Genomic DNA, 26,645 nt, shown 5'->3' with positions numbered 1-26,645 from the left:
TATCACAAGGGTCTTCACAAATCGATACCTACTTTATGCCTATAACCCTTCTGGCCTCAATCTCCATTTACTCACTGTCCCTACTCCCTCCACATAATATTTCACCCTTCCTCTGTCCTGTATCCCTCTCCCAATTCACATCTCTGCATCACCTTCACCGTACACCGCACTGCACCATCTCCAGTACCATGCATTGCAGGCCTAGCCCATGCACCTGCCACTCCTCCCTCCCACATTCCTATCCAACAAACTTGCTGACCCCCTTCGAGCCACTGCTAGCAGCTCAACACCAGCTCATCTTCCTACCTTCCACCTCTCCCTCCTTTAACCCATCCCACCCGACACAACCACTACCCCGACCTAATTGACCTGCCTAAATGCAACTCAGCATTGTGTGCCCAGCTGGCACAATGTACAGGCGCAGTGTGTGTGTGTGTGTGTGTGTGTGTGTGTGTGTGTGTGTGTGTGTGTGCGCGCGCGCGCGTGCGCACACTAGCTTGTCAAAGAATTTATTCCAAAATCTAGCAAGATTTCTTTCTCTTTTGAGTGTGCCCACCAGAGTTTTCTGTCCTGCTATCAAAGACTCTGCTTCTTTCCCCCCCACCCCCCCCCCCACCCTTCATCATGCACTATGTAGCCACCATAATTTAAATAAAATGTGTAACATTTAACCTTGATCAGATACACTGTGCAGAGGAGACATTCATAAATGCAATTTTAGAGTATAATGGCAACATGTATTTGAAGAGAGTACTGAATACAAGTGACAGTAAACCACTTGTTTGTATGAAACCGGATAATTCAGTTCCTGCAGTAAGAATGATAGCCATCATTCCTTTCAGATTTTTACATCCTCTTCAGCTATAAACTTGGCTACGGCATCAGAGGTACACCTGAATGTAACTCTAAGAACTGGAATAGTACAGAGTGGCTGGCAGCAATCAAGTCTCAATGGCTCCTGTCAGGAGTTAACTCTGCTGGTCTCATAACACTTGCACTTAAGCAGAATGTGATTTGCTTCTCAAATTGTGATGTCATCACACTGATAGTAAGATGTCCCTGATATGCCAATCTGATTTAAGTGGGCAGGGATGGATCCATGATTGAGAGGCATCCGCACAATAGATATTTTCCTTGAGTGTTTAGAATTTACAAACTATGGTCATTGTGGTGTCACCGCCAGACACCACACTTGCTAGGTGGTAGCTTTAAATCGGCCACGGTCCATTAGTACATGTCGGACCCGCGTGTCGCCACTGTCAGTGATCGCAGACCGAGCGCCACCACACGGCAGGTCTCAAGAGACTTACTAGCACTCGCCCCAGTTGTACGGACGACTTAGCTAGCGATGCAACACTGACGAAGCCTCGTTTATTTGCAGAGAAGATAGATAGAATAGCCTTCAGCTAAGTCAATGCCTACGACCTAGCAAGGCGCCATAGCAATTGATAGTTATCGTATGAAGCATGTCTCATCAAGAACGATGTATACAAATGATGGATTAAAGTTAAGTATTCCAGAAGCTACGTACTTTTCTTTATAGCATTCATTACGTATCCTGTTTCAGACCTCACGCCATCCTGCGTGAGCTTATAGTGTGCATTTCGGCCTTCTCTAGCAATATAACAGTCATCTTGGTACCCCTCATTTTTTGACTATCTGTTCATTTCTCCTTCCATGAAACAACTACTTCTCATTTGATTTTCAAAAGGCAGTCTGTGTATGGAAGGAAGTTTGAAGTCCATAAGTCTTCTGCCACTAATCACATCTCTTGCTAGTTGGCCTGCTTTGTCATTACATTCAATACCAGAATGTGATTTGATACAAAAGAATTCTAAACTGTGAAAAGCCTGTTTTGCTTGATAGTAGTGATACTAGGCCTCAGGTATATTTATAAGTTACTTTGTTACAATTCCTGTAGCAGATAGATTTTATTATAGTGATTTTACTGCTTTGGAGATTTGGAGAGCGCTTACGTATTGTAACACCTACAGAACAGCAAATGTTTCAGTGAGAAATATGGAAGCATTGCCTGGGAGTTGAGACTTCATTGCCTGGGAATTGAAACTTCCTTTCTTCAGCAGCTCATGGGCAGAAAAAGACACATAACATATAACTTTCTGTATCCATTTTTGAGCCATCATTATAAATTTGAGTGTAGCCTGCCCACTTCTCCGCAAGGCATAATGCAGGTGGAAACTACCCATATCCTTTCCCATTGCTAAAATGATCAACATATGTTACAGGAAAGAAGTGAGAAGAGATTCTGCATTTTCCATCACAATACTCGTCACCCATGTGAATGGACAGTATGGTGTGGTCCTCTGGTGGGAGAAACAGTCACTACTGCAGTAGCCACCAGAAAGATCGCGGGAGGCGCACATTGGCACGGCGCATCACGGACGGTAGTTGCCGCAAGTAGAGTCCCGTCCACCAGAGGGCACGCGAGAATTCGGACGCGACCTCTGCCGGCATAACAACAACAACAACAACAACTCTGGCAGCACGGACCGTGCCCAGTCAGTTAACATCGGGCATGCCTAGGACACAGTCCCGGTCTACGCTAAGTGAAGTGTGACGTAAACGTGAACAGTGTTACTACAACTACAATCACTTCGAACCACGTAGTAGTTTTGTTTATGACCTGTTACCATGGCAAGTGAGTACTCCTCCATTACTGTGTATTCTTCATAATCTATTTCATGAAAATATGTACCTTTTGTAGACAATATCTGTAAGTGTTGTTTACATGGTTTTGCTACGTAATAAGTTTTGGCAGTGCCACATGTTTCTTTAATTATGGTTACAAAACAGTAATGTCCACTGGAATGGATACAGGGACTTTGGTGTCATATATTTGAGCACTGGTTCTTCGGCATCAGGTACCTTTGCTTATTTCCAATACATTTCTTGTTGTAATTGTTGCTAAATGATGTTATCTGACACATTATTATTATTATTATTATTATTATTATCTGCATGGAAAGTAGACACTATATTAACACAATAATTTTCTTAAAGGATATGATCGAAGCTCATGTTGGAAGAAATTTTAACCCACTGTTTGAATGGAGACATATCAAATCTTGAGGTCGGTGAGGACGAGGAGGAGGAGGAGGAGCAGGATCTGTCAGATGAAGCAGTGCAGCAAAACAATGTTCCTTTCCAAGTGAACAGTGTAGCAGCAACACTGAGAATTCTGATGACAACATTACACGCAAAGACAGGAGGTTTTGGAAAAAATGCAAAAGATAAAGTCTATATTCTGTCACACATAAGCGGCAGAACACAATGAGAAGCAGATCATGGACTATTTTCAAGAATACTTTGACACAGCCTTTTTTAATGAAGTGGCTGAGTTTACCAATAAGATACTTACAGCAGACTGGAAGGCCTTTGAAGCTGTCTTCCAAGGAACTGCTAGTATTTTTTCCATGGAAACAGTACTAATCTCTCGTTTGGGATATACTAGAGTCAGGATGTGCTGGGATGAAACAAGTCAAGTTATTAGCATTTATGAAAAAATGGCTGTAGATCACTGCTTCACCATTAGAAGTCATTTGAAGGACACAGACAATAATGATACAATCAAGAAAGTAAGAAACAGGATAAACTGTGGAAACTAAGGCCACTTTTGAAATGTGTAAAGAGAGCATGTCTGATTTTGCCTCAAACTTCAGAAGGTGCAAAGAAAAAAAGTATTTCATGAAAGCTAAATCCAGAAGGGCTTAAAAATTTTTGTGTTGGTTTCTCCTTCAGGACAAGTCCTTCACTGTAAGTTTTATCAGGGTAAGGAACTTCCCTGAGGTGACTGGTCAACAATTAAAAGAACAAATAGGAGCTTCAGCAATCCTCACACTTCGCTGGAATCTTCCAAAAGGAACACATGCTTTTTGATAGATAATTTACCTCTGTGCCCTTACTAGAGTCACTGGCTGAAAAAAACTTGCCCGCCACGGGAAAAATAATGATGTCAAGAATACCCAGCACAGCCCATCTGACAGCAAAAAAGGTTCTTTCAAATCAAGGCTGTGGGTCTGCTGACCAGATAGTGAGGAAAGACTAACTTCTTTTTATTGTAAAACGGCATAACAAAAGCCAGTCGTAACTGCATCTACCAATATTGGGAAACAGTCCATAGATCAATGTAAAAGATGGTTGAAGAAAGATGGGAGATACAATAAGGTTCCCCATCCAGCAGTAATCCGGTGCCACAATAAAGATAAGGGTGGCACATACATGATTGAAAGGATAATGATCTGCACCAGAACCAGAAAGTGGACTGTAAAACTATTTTTCACTTCATAATGCCAACAGCTCAATTCAGTACAGTATTGACGAAATTAATAATGGTGAATCAAAGAAGAGTACCCTGCAGCATTTTGATTTATTAAGTGGTGAAGAGGAACAATATTCTGAAGGGGAGGATGAGGACTCAACTCCAAAAGAGCAAAGACTATCACCCTCACAATCATGCCCACCTACTGTACCCCATTTTCTAGAAATGGCTGAGTTGAAAAATGACATGAAGAGTAAGAACACTAGCTGCACAAATAAAATCTAAATAAGTTGCCAAAGTTGTTCAGCTTTCATCTGTCTAACTTCAAATAATAACCATTCTCTGAGTATCATCAGAAATGAAAGTGTCACAGTTTATAACTGTTTTAAATTAATAATTAGCACTGATAAACATGTGGTATCTAGTAATTTTTCTTACATTTTTTCTATCTTTCTAATGCTTGCTTACACATCACCACACCCCAGTGCCCATTGTAATGGACACTCCAGAAAAATAAAGATTTTTTAAAAATTTAAAATTTTTGTGCATTTCCTTTCACTATCTTCTGCTTACTACATAAACAGAATCTGTTTAAAAGAAATTCTCATGACAACTGCTTGCAGATCTCAGGAAGTTGAAGGATTCATCCCAAAAGCTAGCAAGTTATCTTTCTGTTTTGTGTGTGCCAGTTGACAACTCAATACTTATTCATTGAGTAGTCTGCTTTACTCCTAAATTATTTACATTCCACTACAACTTTCCAACATAGTTATCACAAGAAGCTAGTTTCACAAATTCCATTGGAGAATGATCCTGTCACAATGATGTGTAACTTTGTGACGATTGTCCCACTAACAGTGAAATGTGTGATTCTAGTATTTGGAGAAGTTCAATGTTTGTAACATGTCATAAATCTAACTGTATGACTACCATCAACACTGATGTCTGTATCATTCATTTCTATTATGGTTTCGCAAACAATTTCACAAACAATATTAACATTTCTCATGACTTCCATGCTGAAAACCAACTAAAGCAGAATTCAGTTTAAAATTTCCCATTTACTTCCAATCAGTCTGTGTTTCAGTATGGTCATCAATCATCTGAACATCCAAATCTGACAAACTGACAGATCAGATGAAATTATTTTCAAAGTCTCTGAAAACTTCTGTTACAAGTATATTCTGTGGTAACATCAGAAGGTTGAACACATTGTCTTAATCACTGACAGCTCTCTACCGACAACAACGTCTGTCTACAAATTTATGTTCTTTTGGGAACTTGCCAGTTCTGTCAGTAATGCATCGGTACTAAAAAACACTAATCTTTACCATACTCAATAATGGTTGGTTGGTTGGTTTGTGGGATTAAAGGGACCAGACTGCAACGGTCATCGGTCCCTTGTTCCAAAACTTAAAAACTACTACACAGAGTAAAAAATGGATAATAGAGACAACAGACAACACAGGACAAGAAAAACTCAGACAAAGAACAGACATAACAAATCAAAATCACACGGAGTGTGGCAGTGGTTGACCGACCATAGAATAAAAAAAAGGAAAAGCCAACCACCAAGAACACATTAAAAACTCAGTTTAAAGCTGTAGGCCAGAGGCCAGAATCAACACAAAACAATAAAATAAAACATAAACACTCATATTAAATGATAAAAACCCCCTGCCCAAATAAAACGTAAAACTAAGCCAGCCATAGCAGGGTCATCAGTTAAAAGGGCAGGGAGCGTATCAGGCAGCGCAAATGTCTGCCTGACCACAGCTAAAAGGGGGCAGGCCAACAAAATGTGGGCCACTGTCAAAGCCGCCCCGCAGCAACACAGAGGAGGGTCCTCCCGACGCAGTAAGTAACTGTGTGTCAGCCGGGAGTGGCCAATGCGGAGCCGACAAAGGACGACTGAGTCCCTGCGGTTGGCTCGCATGGATGACCGCCATACAGTCGTCGTCTCCTTAATGGCACGGAGTTTATTGGGCGTGATCTGATCGCGCCATTCAGCGTCCCAAAGCGCAAAAACTTTTCGGCGGAGGACTGCTCGCAAATCAGTCTCTGGGAGGCCAACATCCAGAGATGGTTGCCTGGTGGCCTCTTTCACCAGGCGGTCAACATGTTTATTGCCCGGGATACCGACATGACCGGGGGTCCACACAAAGACCACAGAGCGGCCACAACGGGCAAGAGTATGCAGGGACTCCTGGATAGCCATCACCAGACGAGAAAGAGGGAAATACTGGTCGAGAGCTCATAAACCACTCAGGGAATCGCTACAGATCACGAAGGACTCACCTGAGCAGGAGCGGATATACTCTAGGGCTCGAAAGATGGCGACCAGCTCAGCAGTGTAAATGCTGCAGCCAGCCGGCAAGGAACGTTGTTCGGAATGGTCCCCTAGAATTAGTGCATAACCGACACGACCAGCAACCATCGAACCGTCAGTGTAAACAACGTCAGAGCCCTGATACGTGGCCAGGATGGAATAAAAGCGGCGGCGGAAGGCCTCTGGAGGGAGTCATTCCTTCGGGCCCTGTGCTAAGTCGAGCCGAAGGCAAGGGCGAGGAATACACCATGGGGGTGTACGCAAAGTGGCCCAAAAAGGAGGTGGAACAGTGAAAACCCTAAGCCCGGAGAGAAGCTCTTTGACACGGACCGCAATTGTACAACCTGACTGGGGCCGACGTTCTGGCAGATGGACGACCGATCTCGGGAACAGGAGACGATAGTTTGGATGCCCGAGCAAGCTAAAAACATGGGCAGCATAAGCGGCCAGTAAATTTTGGCGCCTGAACTGCAATGGAGGGACACCTGCCTCCGCAAGTATGCTGTCCACTGGGCTGGTCCGGAAAGCACCAGTGGCAAGGCGTATTCCGCTGTGTAGGATTGGGTCCAGTACCCGCAGCACAGATGGGGATGCTGAGCCATAAACTAGGCTCCCATAATCCAGACAAGACTGGATTAACGCCTGGTAGAGCCGTAACAGGGTAGATCGGTCGGCGCCCCAGCGGGTGTTGCTCAAGCATCTCAGAGCATTTAGATGCCGCCAACATGCCTGTTTAAGCTGCCGAATATGAGGCAGCCAAGTCAACCGGGCATCAAAAACTACACCCAAAAACCTGTGGGTCTCCACCACAGCATGGAGTTCGTCGGCAAGATAAAGCTGCGGCTCAGGATGGACTGTTCGGCGCCGGCAGAAATGCATAACGCAGGTCTTGGCAGCCGAAAACTGAAAACCATGTGCTACAGCCCAAGACTGCGCCTAGCGGATAGCGCCCTGTAGCTGACGTTCAACAGTTGCAATGCCAGTAGAGCGGTAATGAAGGCAGAAGTCGTCAGCATACAGGGAAGCGGAGACAGAATTTCCCACTGCCGCAGCGAGCCCGTTTATTGCGATTAAAAACAGGCAGACACTGAGGACAGATCCCTGTGGTACCCCGTTCTCCTGGACTCAGGAGGAACTATGGGAGGCCGGAACTTGCACGCGGAAGGTACGATACGACAGAAAATTTCGGATAAAGATAGGCAGAGGGCCCCGAAGACCCCATCCATGAAGCGTAGAAAGTATGTGATGACGCCATGTCGTATCGTACACCTTCCGCATGTCGAAAAAGACAGCGACCAGGTGCTGACGGCGGGCAAAGGCAGTATGGATGGCCGACTCCAGACTCACCAGATTGTCGGTGGCGGAGCGGCCTTTACGGAACCCACCCTGAGACGGAGCCAGAAGGCCCCAAGACTCCAGTACCCAATTCAAGGGCCGGCTCACCATCCATTCGAGAAGCTTGCAAAGAACGTTGGTGAGGCTAATGGGGCGGTAGCTGTCCACCTCCAAAGGGCTCTTGCCCAGTTTCAAAACGGGGTTGACAATGCTTTCTCGCCATTGTGATGGAAACTCACCCTCAACACAGAGACGGTTGTAAAGGTCGAGGAGGCGTCACTTGCAGTCCACTGAGAGGTGTTTCAGCATCTGACAGTGGATGCGATCTGGCCCAGGAGGGGTATCAGGGCAAGCGGCAAGGGCACTGTGAAATTCCCACTCACTGAATGGAGCATTGTAGGATTCAGAATGGTGGGTGCGAAAAGAAAGGCTCCGACGTTCCATCCGCTCTTTAATGGAGCGGAAGGCCAGGGGGTAATTGGAAGAAGCAGAACTCAGAGCAAAATGCTCTGCCAAGCGGTTGGCAATTTCGTCGGAGTCTGTACAAACTGCTCCATTCAGTGAGAGCGCAGGGACGCTGACAGGGGTCCAATAGCCATAGAGGCGTCGGATCTTGGCCCAGACCTGCGATGGAGAGACATGGAGGCCAATGGTGGACACATACCGCTCCCAGCACTCCCGCTTGTTTTGGCGGATAAGGCGGCGGGCCCGCGCACACAGATGTTTGAAGGTAATGAGGTGTTCACTGCAGGGATGTCGCTTGTGACGTTGGAGCGCCCGCCGGTGATCTTTAATCGCTTCAGCGATCTCAGGCGACCACCAAGGCACAGTCCGCCGCCGAGGGGACCCAGAAGAACTGGGAATGGAAGATTCGGCGGCAGTAACGATGCCCGTGGTGACCGATTGAACCACCGCATCAATGCCATCATTAGAGAGAGGCTCAATAGCGGCAATGGAGGAAAACAAGTCCCAGTCAGCCTTATTCATTGCCCACCTGCAAGGGCGCCCAGAAGACTGACGCTATGGCAGTGACAGAAAGATCGGAGAGTGGCACTACCACACAGGTCGTCATGCACTCTCCATTGGACAGATGGTAAGAGGCTAGGGCTGCAGATCGAAAGGTCAATGGCGGAGTACGTGGCATGTGCCACACTGAAGTGTGTGAAGGAACCATCATTTAACTGTGAAAGATCGAGCTGTGCCAATAAATGCTCAATGGTGGTGCCTCGACCTGTCGCCTGACCCACCCCACAGAGGGTTATGGGCGTTGAAGTCGCCCAGTAAGAAGAAAGGTGGCGGCAATTGGGCTATCAGCGCAGCCAGGACATGCTGCGCAACATCACCATCCAGTGGAAGGCAAAGACTGCAGACGGTAACAGCCTGTGGCGTCCACACCCGAACAGCGACAGCCTCTAAAGCTGTTTGTAGAGGGATAGACTCGCTGTGAAGAGAGTTAAGGACATATATGCAGACGCCACCAGACACCCTTTCATAAGCTGCCCGGTTCTTATAATAACCCCGATAGCCACGGAGGGCGGGGGTTCGCATTGCTGGAAACCAAGTTTCCTGAAGAGCAATGCAGAAGAAAGGCCGAAGACTGATAAGTTGTCGGAGCTCAGCTAGATGGTGGAAGAAACCGCTGCAGTTCCACTGGAGGATGGAATTGTCCATGGCTGAGAAAGGCGTGATGGGACTGGGAAGGCAGATTACGCCTCTGGGTCACCTGCTGCCTCCGATGGAGCACCTGTGCAAGTGTTATCCATTGCGTCTAAGGGACCGGCGAGATCGAGGTCCTCAGCAGACGCAAGAATCTCCACCGCATCCTCAGACGCAGAGCTTGTAGGTAGCGGTGGAGTAGGTGCCACCACAGGTGCCTTGGTCTTACGGGTCTTCAATGTCGTTTTCTCTTGCTGTTCCCTTTGTTGTCGTTGTTGAGAGGGCTTATTGGATTCAGTCTCCGGGACCGACGATGATCGCGAAGCTCGACGACCAGCAACCTGTGGCTTCTTCAGCCACTGGTCGGTGTCTCCTGTGCCACTGGTAGGAACCTGGGAAGGGAGTGACCCAAGGGATCCCTTCCGAGCGAGAGAAGCCGAAGAAGACTTATGCTTCTCCGGCTTAGAAGTGGGGACTGGTGTCCCCGGTGGTTTAGTGGGTGCTGCTCCCGAGGTAGATGGTGTGGGAGCAACAGCGAGAGAAGAGGCCCCCATCGTCAAGGGGGCAGGTGAGGTCCTCTGACTCTGAGAGCTGACTGTTTGTGGTGCAGCTAAAGGAGCTGGAGCAGGAGTGACAGTTGAGGCATAAGATGCCATCATGCGCACGGGACGTAGCCATTCAAATTTCCGCTTAGCCTTAGTGTAAGTCAGTCGGTCCAGGGTCTTATATTCTATGATTTTGCCTTCTTTCTGTAAGATCCTGCAGTCTGGCGAGCAAGGTGAATGAGGCTCTCCACAGTTGACACAGATGGGAGGCGGAGCACATGGAGTATCGAGAAGACATATGGCCAAACTTCCAGCACTTAAAGCACCGCATCGGGGGAGGGATATAGGGCTTGACGTCACAACGGTAGACCATCACCTTGACCTTCTCCGGTAATGTATCACCCTCGAAGGCCAAGATGAAGGCACCGGTAGCAACCTGATTGTCCCTCAGACCCCGATGAACGCGCCGGACAAAATGAACACCTCTACGCTGTAAGTTGGCGCGCAGCTCATCATCAGACTGTAAAAGTAGGTCCCTGTGGAAAATAACACCCTGGACCATATTTAAACTCTTATGTGGTGTGATGGTAACGTTAACATCCCCCAACTCGTCACAAGCAAGTAACCTGCGTGACTTGGCGGAGGATGCCGCTTTTATCAAAACCGACCCAGAGCGCATTTTGGACAAGCCCTCCACCTCCCCAAACTTGTCCTCTAAATGCTCTACAAAGAACTGAGGCTTCCCGGAGACAAAGGATTCCCCGTCAGCTCTGGTACAGACGAGATACTGGGGCGAATATGTGTCACTATCATTCATTGCCTTTCGTTCCTCCCATGGTGTGGCCAGGGATGGGAACGATTTGGGGTCATAAACGTTACCTTTAAAATGAGCCCTCGAATGCTTAGAGACTGCTGGTGGCTGGCCACCATCAAGAGATGATGCGCCACGCTTCATTGCGTGTCATCCACCCTGATGCCACCTACTCCGACCAAGGGCCCTCCCCATGGGCGCCACCCAGCCATAGCAAGGGCCACCTGGCAGGATGGCCATTGCCGGGAGTCCCGATGCCCCAGGAAGATGGGCATCTACTCCTTGGCATACATGGGGAGTAAACGGCGCAGGCATCAGTAGAGCGATCCCTGTGTTGTCAGGGGGCTACATGGCGGCCCCACCACAACGGATTGGCTACCGTGCTGGATCTTAGGTGCAAAAATGTATGAGGTCGTCGTTGCAGCGAAAAGCAACACTGCACAGTGCAGCATGGAATTCGCACCCATGGACGTATCCTCGCCCAAGAGATAAAAAACGAGCAGGACACCATTGCAATGACGAGAAAGCCAGCTAAAGGTCTCAATGCACGACAGATACAATGCACCATGTAAGGCGCCCTTCCCCAATTGGCTCGCTCTTCGGAACAATTTAGAAAGATGGAGGTCAAACCTGAGAGGGGACCATCACATAAGGCTGAAACATTTGAGACTCCAGTCTTTTTGAGTCTTACAAGAGACCAACACAAGTCACATGAATATGGTGTCCAAAAGAACAGACACCATTAGTGATCTTGCAGCCCTTAAAGAATGAAATCACAGTGAAATCCAAACCTTTGTAACTAATTACAGGCATTGATAAATATCAACGGGGTCAGTTGAAAATGTGTGCCCTGACCGGGACTTGAACCCTGCTTACATGGCAGACGTTCTATCCGACTGAGCCATCAAGAACACAAGAGAATAGTGCAACTGCAGGAACTTATCTCTGGCACACTCCCCGTGAGACCCACATTTCAAGCTTGTTGTCCACACACTAGATTTGTAGTACCCCTACCCACTATAATCATTACTCGCGGCAGTCAATTTACCAAATCCCGTAAGAGTTTGACCAATGTGAGTGCATCCGCACTGCAGATGATCATTGGCCGGTAAGCCTCATCTATATGAATATGGTCTCAGACCTTTGTAACTGCTTACAGGCGTTGATAAATAACAACAGGACCAGTTGAAAATGTGTGTCCCAACTGAGACTCAAACCCGGGATCTCCTGCTTACACAAGTTACTCCATACACAATAGATTGCATAAAGGAGGAAAAACTTTTAAGTTAGTCTCTTTAGAAATGCCTTTTATTTTTTTGGACATTTTTCAAGCCATATAATCAGTGCCTAGTTAATTTACTTGCTTGTGTACTTCAGTTTTGTGATTTGAATGGAGCCCACATTGGTTTCGCACATTCCACTTGCATGTTTATTGGTCAGATCATCTCATCAGAGCAGTACTCATTGTTTCAGTGGCTAATTATGTGTTGAATAAAGAGAGATCAAGTAGGGGTTCAAATCTTGTAGAGTTATATGTGAGCCCTTCGAAGATCAGCCTTGTGGCATCACGTGCACAGTTTGAAGTTCAGACATGCAGCTCTAATGCACAGATGAAAGCCTGATGCTCTGTAACATGACAATCAGCTAGACGATCTCCGAGTTCTGTACCTGGCAGGTAAACAGTCCAAAAGATGTGAAGACTCTCAGGAGTATCTGCATATCCTGTGTTTAGTCAATGCACCAAGAACAGTATCCACATCAAGTCTAGATACTCAATTACCCATTCATGTACGTATTGAAAAAATAATGTCTTCCAATAGATTCCTGGAGTTCATGACAGTTGTTTGAATCTATCAGGAATGCAGTTTAAAGTGATGCCTGTGGTAAGAAAAATATTTGAATTATATCTACGAAGCAGATAACTGAACTGAAAATATACAGTTGAAGTCAAGGAAGACTTACCCAGCAAAATGGTATTTAAATATTTTAGAGCAAGTAAATACAAGGAACATATCTGTTGATAACCGTATGAACTGTGTTACACTCACTAAAAAATGCCAAGATATCCTCTGAAGACCTACTGGTAACGTCGCAAAAAATTTTCAAATTTAGTTTAAGCTGTTTTGGATTAGTCTGGTTATTCTGCACCAGTAATCTGCTCAATAAGTGTTTTGCATGGCCTTCATCAATACCATGAGGTTTGTTTCATGTAAAACATTGAAACTGCTATAAATACATTCACTGTAAAAGTATTTGTTTATATGAACTTCCTAATTCCAAATTTTCCATGCTGCCACCCCTTGAAATATTTAACAGCTGCCATCTCTTGAAATATTTAACATACCTCATGAAGACCACGAGTACTGCACTTTTGAATGTTGTGAAGTTAGCAGCCTAAAGATCTAACAAAGCACATCTCCCCTCCCTCCTCCTCTATACATATCCATCCATCCATCCATCCATCTCTTTTTCACTCACCTTTTATCCACAGAACATGAAGCCAACACATTAGGTTCATTAGGTGACCACTGAAGATCTTCCACTGATGATGTGTGACCAATTAGAGGTCTCTGATCAACATGCCAACCTGTCCAGCTTTCTTGAGGCCTCCATACATGAATTCCATGTTTGCAGTCTCCAGATGCTAGCACTCCTAGAATAAACAGAAATCACAACTGATGATGATAAGATTTTAGAGTACTTGACTTCTGCTTCACAATCACACACATTAAATTACTTTAATGGGAACTAACCAGTTCAAACAGCTAAATATGAATAAAAACAACTTTTGAAGAAGGATGTGTGTCTATTCCACTTTCCATCAAGTCACTTATCTCTAAAACTCTTCATTTGTGAACAATATATGTTTGAAGATTTATCTAACCTAGAGTCTAGAGAAACACAAGTCACTGAAAAAAACAGTGCTACCTGACAGACAGTTATGACCATAAGACACGCAAGTGTCATGTATTATTTGGCCAAAAGCTAAACATTTGCTTGAAACATTATATACTAACACATGCAACACTTGAGATGTATCTACAAAATGCCTTTTTTCTTTTCACCTTTGGCCATACACTTACATTTTCAACAGCGCAACTATGTGTGCGTATTTGTGCATGAGTAAGCTTCCCGGGTTAGACAGGAATCCCTTGTACTGTTTAGCAGAGGACAGACAACTGGGGATTGTTTGTATTTTGATGTGCAATGTGTTGAGGTTATGTTTATGGAGATTTATTTGCAATAGTTTCACAGAAAGCACATTAAAATTTATAGTTGAGAAAGATGGAATGCCCCTTCTAAAGATTATTTGAATAAAAATTTGAGATGTGGTGCCCTGACCATCATGTATTAGATAGGAAGTCTCCAATTACTGTAAAGAATAAGATATGTCCTGAAGTTGGAAAACAAAGAAGAAGCTACAATTTTATGAAAAGGGTATCTAAAAACTGAACAAATATTTACACTGGGATGACTTAGCATAATAGAGGAGTCTGAGATCTGTACAAAAGAAAAAAGGCGAAAAAATGTTTGTTGTTGCAAATGTGTATTACTGTCAATTGTAATAGTATATCACAAACTAAATGCATTCTATGGTATCAGCAATCTCCCCAAGAATTCAAACATGACGTGATGCAAGGTGGCACTCCTTTCCACGAGAACGAAGTGTGAAGAGGAATCACAGTGTGAGCTGAGCAGCCATTCAGGATGGATGTTACCTGACTTGAACAGCACTCTTACACAAAGATTGTAGTTCACCATGGATGGAATGCATGACAATACCATGAGGAGGATATGGAATCAGTAGGAAATGCTGCTCTCCCATACCGAATGGCTGCTCGGTGGGTAGTTGCATTCAGACGTGGTAGAGCTGCAATGGCCGACATGCACCGATTCGGGTGGCCTGTTAATGTGAGTATGGACTGTGTTCATAAAAAGATCACACAAAGTTTGGAGAATGACAGAAGATGCAGGAATTACAGCACCATACTGGTATTGAGAAGACAACAACCTAAAGGATTTTAAGCGACAAGCAGACATGCATAAAGTTGCTGCAAAGTGAGTGCCTCATGCACTAAGTGAATTGGAGAAGTGGACATGTTATGAAACTTTCGTGTGCATCTAATGTGTTATGATGAGGAGGGGGACAACACGCTAGCGAGAATTGTCGAGTTAGATTAATATTGGGCCACAGCGTATGAGACAGAACTCAAATGCCAGTCCACAGAATGGGATCATCCAGGTTCACCCCACAGGCAGAAATTTTGTCACAATCCCTCCCCTGTCAAGTTAATGGTCATCATAGCCTATGACATTAGAGGAGTGATTTTGTGCCATTTCATCCCGCAGGGGCAAACTGTTCATGCACTGTACTAATGTTACACTTTCCTGCAATGACACCTATGATGGGCTATTTGGGAGAAACATCCTGAACATCTACACGATGCATTAATTCTTCAGGACAATGTGAGAGCTCATACAGCAGCTGTGTGCAGAATCTGCTTGCGCGATGAGGATGGGAAAGACTGGAGCTACCACCATATTTGCCAGACTTATCACCTTGCGATTATGGCCTCATACCAAAACTGAAGGTGCTGTTGCACAGTACATGCTTTTGAACACATGAAGACATAGCCACAGAAGTGATTCATGTGATCCGATATTTCACTCATGGTGAGGCCATGGGTATTCGCTGTCTTCCACAGCACTGGCAGTGTGCAACAGATACCTCGGGACACCATTTTGAGGGTCTCTAAGATGTCACAGGTCTGTGTTCCTGCCCCGTGCTATTGTGTGCTGTTGAAATTGAGGGTAACACACATTTTAAAGAACAAAATTTGTTCCATCTTTTTTCTCGTGCTATATCTTTATGGCGGTGTGCATGTTCATCAATCTCCCTACATGTCATGTTTACATATGGACTAACGCTCGTTATGCATATTTCAGAACTTTTTAATTCATTAGCATTTGTGAGACAAAAAATACCTGCCTTGACTTTTGCAGTGACCCTCATAATTGATATAGTGACAAATATAAATTAATATAGCAAACCTGGCATCACAGAAGACCAATCTAAACCAAAGCCCTCAGACTGGTGTCCTGTAAATGTATACAGCGGTTGGCCAGGAAGTGTACCACTGTCATTTTGTGGCTGATCCACTTCTCGTAACTGTGGTGTTATGTTCCAAACACTGACATTTCCTAGTTCTGACCATGCTGCAGTCAGCACAAGGTCTTCATATGTAGAAACCTGCAAATAAAAGATAATAAATACCTACCTTCTTGTACAAAGTGTAAAAACAACTTAACTATGACACATCTACAGTGATATGAAAAACCTGCATGCATCATAATATCAGGCATAGCACAAAACATCTCACTCTTGTATAATAATTATATATTAGTGCTAGGTAAAATCATAATTACATCACACATTGAAAGTTCCTGGCAGATTAAAACTGTATGCTAGGCCAAGACTCAAATATGGGACATTTGACTTTCTTGTGCAAGGGCTCTACTGACTATGCTATCGAAGAACAACTCAACGATAGTGGCAGAAGTAAAGCTGCGAGGATGAGTGAAGAGTTGTGCTTGCATATCTCACTTGGTACAGCACTTGTCTGCAAAATGCAATGGGCCCAGGTTTCAGTCCCAGCCAGCACACCATATAATCTGCCAGCATATTTCACTCACCTGCAGAGTGCAAATTTACTCTGCAAATATTACAAATTACTATTACCATCTAGTGGACAGTAATTTCAGTAAATGATACACTTTCTCAATCACAATAACAAAGGAACAAACACAGCAGTACAAAAACAAAAGTGTGGTTTTCCTTTGGTGCACAGCTTTAGGATTTGACACCACTTCAACAGTTTTCTTGTCATTGCAACCATTTATTACTCAATTAGTTCCCCATTTAGCCTCGTAGGGCTGAGTGGGTAGCATTATAAAATTTTTCAACTCGTAAAAAAATCTACCGAGAACCAGCCTAGCAGCTTTCTGATGTGCTGAAGTTTGGCTAATCCCATTTCAAGCACTGAGAGTGCCATTGCCAAAGTGTCATTGCCAAAGTGTCATTGCCTGGCCTTAAACCTACCCATCATCTTCCATGAAGTACACTCCACCATTGATTCTCTCTAGTCTATCTGGTTTAGCCATGCATTAACCATTCAATCTATGTAATAATTTAAGTAAACTCTATCCTGTCATCTGTGTGTATGCATTTGTGATGGTACTCAATTCTACCAGATTCTCTCTATTCTCTCCAGTGTAGACATTCATCAAATTACTAGAATTACACACTGTCCTGTCACATTAACACCCACCTGTCAAACACTCGAATAACATACTTCAGTATGTGAACTGCTGTGAGACACGGAGGAAGAGTCAATGAGGTTCTGGAAGGTATAGATAGAGATGTGGCCCTGTTGGTAGCTGTGCTAGTTTTCTTTACAGATGATCCAAACAAGGTGGTTCCACAAATTCTCAACTGGGCTAAATTCCTGGTAGTTTGTTAGCCAGGGGAGTACTGTAAACTCGGTGACAATTTGGGATAGTGCCATTTTACCATGCTCAGTACACCACAATTACAATGGCATGCAAACAGTTTACAAACTTAGATCCTTTGGAAATGCTGCCACACTTGGCCCACAAACTAATGATCAAACTCTTTTGTACTTCAGATAAATCACTCTGTTTCCACATTACAATGACTCCACTGTTTTTCGCATCCCCTCGACATGTTTTCTACACCCTTCACTGCTAGTGCTGCTGCCTGCTGTCTGTAAGTGGTTATTGCACGCTGATGTCAAACACAGGCTGTGGTCATGTTAATGTGACAAGATTGTATACACGTGAGACCTATATTGTTGTCCATCAGTTGCAAAGACTGTACTCCCTGCTGTCTTCTAATCACTTTCCCCTCTCGCACTATGGACATGACTTTTACTTCGTCCAAGGCAATGCCGTGTGTGAGAACACTTGGGTGAAGAATCTCGTCTATTGAAAACATTGTTCAGCATTTGGATTCGCTGTGGTGACTATTAAACATTCTCTAAGTAATGACTGAGCACAGGAAGATGAGATACGATGGCAATAAATGACATGAACAAAATACAAGGGTGATTTGAAAAGTTCTCGGAATCACCACGACACGTCAGCGCTATTGCAACAAGTTGTTCACATGATATTCATTGGACTGTTGCCTGTAAACACATGCCACATCAGTGCTCTTGGAAGAGAGCTGTGGTGGTGGTGGTGATGTGGCTCTGTTGTTGTTCCCATGTAGTGATTTGAGAAGATGGAAAAAAAATCTAGATTTGAGCAGTGATTAAGTACTTCATAAAGAAAGATATGAAAGCAAAGGGATTCATGCCGATTTCCAGAATACACTGGGGTACTGTGCTCCTTCATATTCAACTCTTGCCAAGTGGACAAATGAATGTAAATTTGATTGGGAGAGATTAGTTGATGATCTGTACAGTGGTCAGCCAAGTTGTGTAACTACTGTAGAAATCAAGTGCACAAAATTGTCATGGAGAATCGCTGATTGAAAGTACATGAAATTGCTCTCGCTTGCCAGATGTCATCTGAAAGGGTATATCACAAAATCAACTTGACTCGATATTTTGGCAATCCAACTGGTCGCCATCTTCAGGATAATGCTGCTTCTGCTGATGAGTCCCGCTGAGAACCGACGCCAGGCTGCAAATCGACGTCCTATATAGGTCACCATTCAGTACATGTCGCATGGGTTGCTGGCTTTATAAAGGCACATTTGCATGCCATGCGTGAGTTTCCTCGGAAACACGAAATCTTAATTAAATAATTAATCTCTGACAAATAAATAAAGCCTATGGCACAGAACTGCAGCGCTATGTCGCTGATAAAACAAAATACAATTATGACACTCTTATGTTTCATTAACAAGAAATAGGACGAGTAGAATAGCTGGTGCGGGAAGCACGTATATTTTATTAACTGGTACACTGTCATATTTGATGTTATATAAGAACACTGGGGGTTGCAATCTTACTAGGCACTCGATTCTGTAAAGAATTTATATTTATGAAAGTAAGTAGAATTATTTAACTGTAGGCTTATTCATTGAATATATCTGATTTAACTAACTGTGTAAACTTTTTATGTTTAGTAGACAGTCACCTCTGTAGGACGTATTGACATGGCTGGCAAATTATTCTAATATTGAGATTTAGATTTTGAGTCCGCACCTACCGCAGCAGTCTTTGGAAATGATTTAAATATGAAGTCCGATTATTTGAGTCTTATTTCATGGTCTACTATGAATAACATTGCATTTACGAAAAACCATTGTCAAGCGTCTGATACCAAATAATTAAACGTCCACATTCCAGATAAGCAAATCTTAATTACAACCAATCACTATCATACATAATTAATAATTAATATTTTATTTTATTTTATTTATTTATTTTATAGCCTCCAAGAAAGGGAGGTGGCACCGCCCTTAGTAGAACACTGCTGGCAATGATATATCACACTCAGGGCCACACCAAACAATGGCCTTCTTTGTACAGGTTCAATATTCCCTGTTAGTCCTTCTTAGCATGGGTACCTCACAATTGAGCAATGTTCTAAGATGTGGCACACTAGTGTTTTGTAATTAATCTCCTTTATGGATTGACAGATATTCCCAGTATCCTACCAATAAATCAAAGTCTGCCAGCTGCTTTATTTATGACCAAGCTTATCTCATCATTTCTTATCACCCCAAATTGTTACACACAGATATTTGTACAAGTTGAGTGATTCCAACTGTGACCTCAAATTTCTCTCTGGTACCAATACAGCAATTAACATACTTCTAGTTTTACTTACTCGCACTCTGTTTACACAACCTTTGTGATGTATGAATGACCACTTCATCTGAGGTTTTTTACTGTTATCATCATCATCGTCATCACTATCACTATCGCTGCTCTCATCATCTTCTTCATCTTGTTTTATCTGATGCATATTAGACAGCTGAAAATGAATGACAGTACACGATTTACAATAGAATACTTTACAACAAAAAATCACTGGCTTATGTCACAAGTATTTTTGAAAATATTTCATTTGAAGATCCAGAGTACAATACCGGTATGTTTCCTATTATTTATGTAAGTGGGTGTGAAAAGGCAGAGAGAACAGAGATTAAAGAAACAGCTTGACAACTAATAATACTGATAGAGAGATGAGAGAAACCGGTTACTGGAGGAAAATGAATCACAGAGCAACAGGGAAAAAGGCAATGCAATGCAGTAGGCAGTTAAAAGCACAAATTTCAAGAAAAGCTGTTAAGTAGTTTTTAACTTACCTTCATCACTATTAAGCTATTGGTATGTACTTTGGGTGACTGTGTTCCTGCTACAGCATAAGCAGTCAATGGGAAATTCTCTCTGTTGTCTCCTAATGTATCTTTTATTATATCAAAGCTTAAACAAGGGGAACCTGTAAATAATTCAGTACATTAAGAATGTGATCATCAGGCTTGCATGTATATTGTCACAGGCTCTATTAAAATGCTAAATATTATGATAAATCTTGTGCAGTGAGTACGAGCAAAGTTTTGCAATGTTGGACTACAAATAAATAAGACAGATTTTTTTCTGCGCATGTTTAGGACCATGCAAAACAAATAATGTATTGTGAGCATTTCAGCATTTTGTTAAGAGATACGGAGTTGGTCTTTAGACCGAACCTTTTTCTCTTAGGGGTTTAGTTTAGCCTATCTGGCTACATTAATGCTCAAACTTTGGTCATCAGAAAACCCACATGCCTTAAGAGAAATGCTATTGCAGGAATGTAGGTTGTCATAAAGCGAGTGTGAATTATAGGGTCGATCTGTTCGATACTACATCACTTTTGCTGCCTATTGTAGCAAGATAATTTATCCATTTATTGCCCTGATGAATGAAAATGAGATCATTCATTCAATCTTCTAACAAGAAAATGCTACTGCTCATCCAGCACACAGTACTACGACTTTTAGATGAAATCTTTGGAGATGGAGTAGTTATAAAAGGGCTCTGGTCCCTGCACTCACCAGATCTGTCTCCACCCAACACCCCTCTGGGGTGTGGCTGAAACATTTGTGTAGCAAAATAACCCAAAGACAATAGATGCACTGAAGACAGTGATACCATTATCTGCATTCAATTACACACAAAACATTGGTAAAAGTGTTCACAACTATGTGTAAACTTGTTGAACTACACCTTCAAGGAAGAGGAAACCATTTCCAGCACCTACTGTGTTATTGGGAGTACAGTGCATTCAACTATAATTAATACAATTAATTAATTTCATTCTTACAATTGTAATAATGTTGAATCCCATCTAACAGCATAACTGCATTCCCAAGCAGGAAATCTCGGCCCCTAGTTTATACAATGACATGAAAGTGCTGCCAACCTTATGCACCCTGCAAAGTGACACACGCGGAGCTCACCACTGTGGAGAGACTTCGCAGGCGCACTGTACAGTTTCACCGTAAAAATCATTTTGTTCACAATAGAAATTAACTGACACTTTGCGTCCACAATGAACAGTGTATGAAGGACGTGATGAGCAGTATCTGTTTGGGCTGACTTCAACTATGTACTGAAAGAAACAAAATTGCAAATATCTGCTCAAACACCACATAAAAATCACCTGATGGCTCCTAAAAAAGACACCCTTTGTGTGTCTATAGATCCCTGATATTACTCCGTAACATTGCTTTGTTTCCAGAAGTGAAGACTCAAATAAAATGATTACATGTTCCAAAGGGATTAAGAGCTACTGGAGACGAAGATGAGAGAAAAGGGGCTAGGGAGGAGGGGTCAATGGAAGCGTCGAATTCCACCCGTCTGCTTTGACCTGTGACGTAAGGGTGTTGTGGTTTCATGGTGCCCTCTGGTGTGTGTGTGTGGGGGGGGGGGGGGGGGGGGGGGGGGGGGGAAGGGGGGGGCGCACGCGCTCGCTGGGTATAATGTGTTGTATTGGGTTTATTTCAGCTTTGCTGTTGGATGTGTGAAGTCATTGGCAGCAGTGTTTATAATTCCAAACATAAGGTTTGGAAGTTTTTTCAATGAGTTAACAATTTTTTTTGTATTTGGCATTTTTGTTAGGTGTTATTGGTTTGTTGTTTGTAGTGTGGTAAGACATTTAATGTATGTGTGTGTGTGTGTGTGTGTGTGTGTGTGTGTGTGTGTGTGTGTGTGTGTGTGTCTAGTTTGCAGTGCTGAAATTTGCTGGTGGTAAGTAATTTTTTTTCTATCCTTCTTTAATTGTGATATTTTGCATATTTATGGTGTATTGAATGTGTTTTAATTTATATATATTTGATTTGTGGATTTTTGAGGTTGTGGTTTTGGTTTTACTTTTTGTAGTTGTGTGTGTTGGTTTTTTGGTATCAATGGTTCTGATTGAGGTATATAGGTCACCAGAAATGACCGATTCCCATTTTCATAATTGTAGGTGTTGGTTTTTTAGGTATCAATAGTTGTGGTTGATCTATATAGGTCACCGGAAATGACCGATTCCCATTTTTGTTGTTGTAGGTGTTGGTGTTTTTGTATTGTCATCTGTGGTTGATCTATATAGGTCAAGGGATATGTCCGATTTCAATTTTCGTTGGTGTAGAACAATGTTAGTAATTTTGTGTTCTGGTATCATGGTGTTTTTTTCCCTATTATATTTAGCTTGTCCTCATCCTAAAAGCCCCCATTTCCCGCAGTTGTCCCATTTGTTTGATTGTATTTTTGAAGGGAGATGTTCTTGTCTTATTTGTATATATTTTCGTGTTTGTTGCCGTGTGTATGTAGTGACGTCATAGGCGCCATATTGGAGATGCTTAGAATACCCGTTTCCGCCATCCTGATGACATCATGGGTCAAAGCAGTCGTGTGGAATCAAGACACTTCTGTAATCCTGGGTGGAGACAATGAGTATATGTGCATGCCAGAAGACTTGCAAAAAAAAATTCAATTTACAGTTTGACAGTGAAAGAACAATTACAAAGTGCTCGCTGCCACATAATTAATCATGCATCTTCCAATACATAAAAAAAAGGAAGCTGGGAGCCATATACACATAGCAAATAAGATGCCTTGTGCTCAGCTAAAAAGAGTGCGAAACCTGGATATTGAAACAAATAATAAAATAAAATAACACTTGTTCCAGTTGATTAACTCACTGAGAAATTTTGGAAATGCTCGACAAAGAGTCGTGTGCATTAAAACAGCCTAAGATGGGGATGGCTGTAGGTAGCTGAAAGAACAAATCAATCATCATCAACTATATGGCACTCCATCTTTCGATAGATAAATATTGCAAAGCATGAAACTCGTGTATTTACATACACATGGCTACTACTTCAAGTGAACCTCATCTGATGGCCACCCAAAGTCAGTTAAAATTTTTTAATAAGCTTTGTAATGTCTGAGGAAAAGAGAACAGTCTGATTGAAACTGGATATTCTGTATAGCCATACCACTTGCTACACTGCACATTGTTATGTTCATAAGTTCAGCAAGGTGGTAGAAATGGGGGGCGACGACAATCTTAAGCGGTGATAATTTGTCACAATGGGCAAATTTTCTCTAACAATTTCAAAATCTTGTGTAGTCTCTCTAGCTACAGTGTCACCTTGCAAGCATGCACACTATCTTGGGAGACAGTCACCCTTACAACGTTTGCCTGCTGTCATAACTGGTGAAGGGACATTACCAGTAACAGACATGACCACATGCCATACTACATACTCAGTGAGGAAGAGATCTGGTGAATGTGCTGTTAAGAGAAATTGGTGAACATCTCAAAGACCTTGCTGATTAAAATAATGGTTTTGCATTGCACTGATGGAAGAAAACACCTTCCTTATATTACAGAAAACTGGGAGAGTGGTGTGCTGACCACACGCCCCTCCTATCCGCATTCTCAGCTGAGGATGACACGGCAGTCGGTTGGTCCCAATGGGCCACCTGTGGCCTGAAGACAGAGTGCTTGTATTACGGAAACAGACTGAGCTAGATGATATTCCAGATTTATTTTGAACAGATCATTGTTTCCTCAACAAAAACCAGTTCATGATCATTGCAGTCAATGGCACAAATTGATCCTGTCCTTGACTGATATCTTATGGTCTACTTTACATCGACTGAGCCATGTTTAGTCATACTTTTACAGCCAGTCCAAACATACAATGACTTAAAAAGTTAAATCAAACTGCAATTCCTTGCCATGTAATGCCAGATACCCCCCCCCCCCCCCCATCCCCCTTGAAAACATACACACACACAAACTTAAAAGTTCCAATTTAATGACAAGTTTTAAGACAAATTGTACAAGTAGCCATTTTTGATGTAATGTTGAGATAGGAAACATCACAACTGCATAAACAGAACATACAATATTTGTTGTGTGTCTATATTATTTTTTGGAATGTAGACTCTGGAATGATCAGTATCATACAATGAAATCTAGACTAAGCTGATAGTGACAGTTTTGTTGTGAGTCAGCAAAGCCAATGAATATGAAATCTTACTTGTAGTGACAAACTGATGTGCACCCAGCCCAAGGCAAAGGTTGGCTTAGGTTGAATAGTGACACTTTGGTTATGAGTTGACAAAGAAATACCAAAGGCTTCAATTAACCCATAGCTTTTGCACTTTTAGTCTACACCACACTTCTTCACTTCATTGATGGCAACGCAGACTCTGCTCTCATCGTTTAACACAATGCTTCATCTTTCACATTTACAACTGCATATTTCACTTGGAAATACGGAAGCGTCCGATCCCGCCCGTCTGCTTTGACCCATGACGTCACAAATATGGCGGAAACTACCATAAACCACGATTCCAATATGGCGCATATAAAGTCGTTGTGTACACATAGTGAGGACGAAAATACATCGAAAAACAAACACACACACTTTCCCCAAGAAGCCTAATGACACTAACGGGACAAGCGCGGGAAATGAGGTGTTTTGGGTGGTGGGCAAACTAAATATAAACAAATTTAGACGCCCACCCCCATACAAAACCACACAAAAAAACGAAAAAAACAGACATCACAAAACTCCCCAAATACCACTAAACAATATCTGGAATCGGACACTTCCCTTGACCTATATAGCTCAACAGCAGCTCCCGATCCCATAAATTTGGATCAAACACTTCCCTTGGCCTATATAGCTCAAAAACATCTCCTGATACCAACATACACAGCCACACATCGGGATCGAACACTTCCCTTGACCTGCGCACTTAATTTTATCCGTCATATCCATTCCTGAACAAAAACAACTGAGTAATTTTACTAAAATTGCCACACTACGTACACCGAACACGATAAATTAACCTTCACACAAAATCGTTAACTCACTGAAACGAATTCCACTACAAACACTGCAGACACACTAACAATTCTGGATAATGAGCAAAAGCAAACTGAGCCCATTACACCACACGAACGAAAACCCTGAACATACCACCAGAGAGCACAACAAACCACAACACGACATCTACAAACACGCCACACTCAAACCAAACTCCGCGCCGTCATGACGTCACACACGACAACACCCTTACGTCACGGGTCAAAGCCGACGCGTGGGATCGGACGCTTCTGTCGACCCCTTATATACAGAGGATACTTCAGTTATTAGTCCTAACCATAAAAATAATTTTACCGTCCTCAAATTATCACATGTGAGTCTTTTTAGAGCAAATGAACCACTGTATGTTTTTTCTCCACTTTAACATCCTCTGTCACATTACTCGAGCTCTGTCATTTTTTTTAATACTCAAATTCAAAAACCACTGTGAATGTTTTGGGAAGTAAATATAAATTCACCTGTTTGTGCCTGATGCAACATAATATAGGCTGACTCGTCACACACCAATTCTTGGCCGTCTTTAAGTGGTTTGCCAGGCAAATAAACCTTCTTTTTCTTTTGGCTTCCATCTTCTGTTGTTATTGTCGAGTCCTGTTCATCCAAGTCCATTTCCTGATTTTCCATCTTCGGCTTCTGTCACTGTTTACACCACAACACGTGCTACTACCAGATGATTCATAGATATACTTTACCGTCTACAACTAACGCGAAGCAAAGATGATCGCCTAGTGCGCAAATATGTGGCACATTTTTCCTCTAGTGTTATTTCATTCACTCGTCCGAGAGAAACGAGAGGGGCCTAGCAGCGAAACAATACACTACTCTTTAGCCAAAATAAATTAAAATATAGGAGGCTGCAATAAAAAATTAAAGCATCAACAACATACAGTTTTTAAATATGTACTCCGGTACAGTATACACAAGATACAACACAGTACGACGATTATTATTCAGGGAGATAAACACGACCGTTCTACAGGGAAGCACAGAACGCACTGTTTGAGAGTATACGTTAACGGCAGAATTATCGGCGCTATCACTTCCGTTTAGGGCCAGGGAGAATTACACCGTGCAGGTGTACTGTTTTTGACGCGGTGCAGCAGACACCACTGATATTGGGATATATAGCTGCTTTGTGTCGCAACGTGTGATATGTCGTTTCAAAAGAACAGACCACTGAATATTTATGACAAACACGTCATTCTTATCATTAAAAGTTAGTTAATAACGCATCAATGACATAAGCATTCGAAAGAAAGTTAAATAATCGAGACCATTGC

The 26,645-nt window shown here is 42.8% G+C and overlaps 1 protein-coding gene across 1 annotated transcript in view; it reads right to left on the bottom strand.

Annotated features, from left to right (window-relative positions):
- Window positions 1-26,067, bottom strand: part of LOC126473388 (glutamate-rich WD repeat-containing protein 1) — a 58,347-nt gene extending 32,280 nt beyond the window's left edge. Inside the window, exons 1-5 of the mRNA XM_050100396.1 lie at window positions 25,824-26,067; window positions 20,299-20,432; window positions 19,818-19,964; window positions 16,008-16,206; window positions 13,434-13,608 (exon numbers count right to left, since the gene is read on the bottom strand). Of these exons, the coding sequence (XP_049956353.1) occupies window positions 13,434-13,608; window positions 16,008-16,206; window positions 19,818-19,964; window positions 20,299-20,432; window positions 25,824-25,989 (821 nt within the window). The 5' untranslated portion in view covers window positions 25,990-26,067. The remainder of the gene's footprint in view (window positions 1-13,433; window positions 13,609-16,007; window positions 16,207-19,817; window positions 19,965-20,298; window positions 20,433-25,823) is intronic.
- Window positions 26,068-26,645: the final 578 nt, after the last annotated feature.

Source organism: Schistocerca serialis, chromosome 4 (assembly GCF_023864345.2).
Source record: "Schistocerca serialis cubense isolate TAMUIC-IGC-003099 chromosome 4, iqSchSeri2.2, whole genome shotgun sequence".
NCBI lineage: Eukaryota > Metazoa > Arthropoda > Insecta > Orthoptera > Acrididae > Schistocerca > Schistocerca serialis.
Note: the sequence above shows the minus strand (reverse complement) of the source record. Positions and strands in the feature narration are given on the sequence as shown.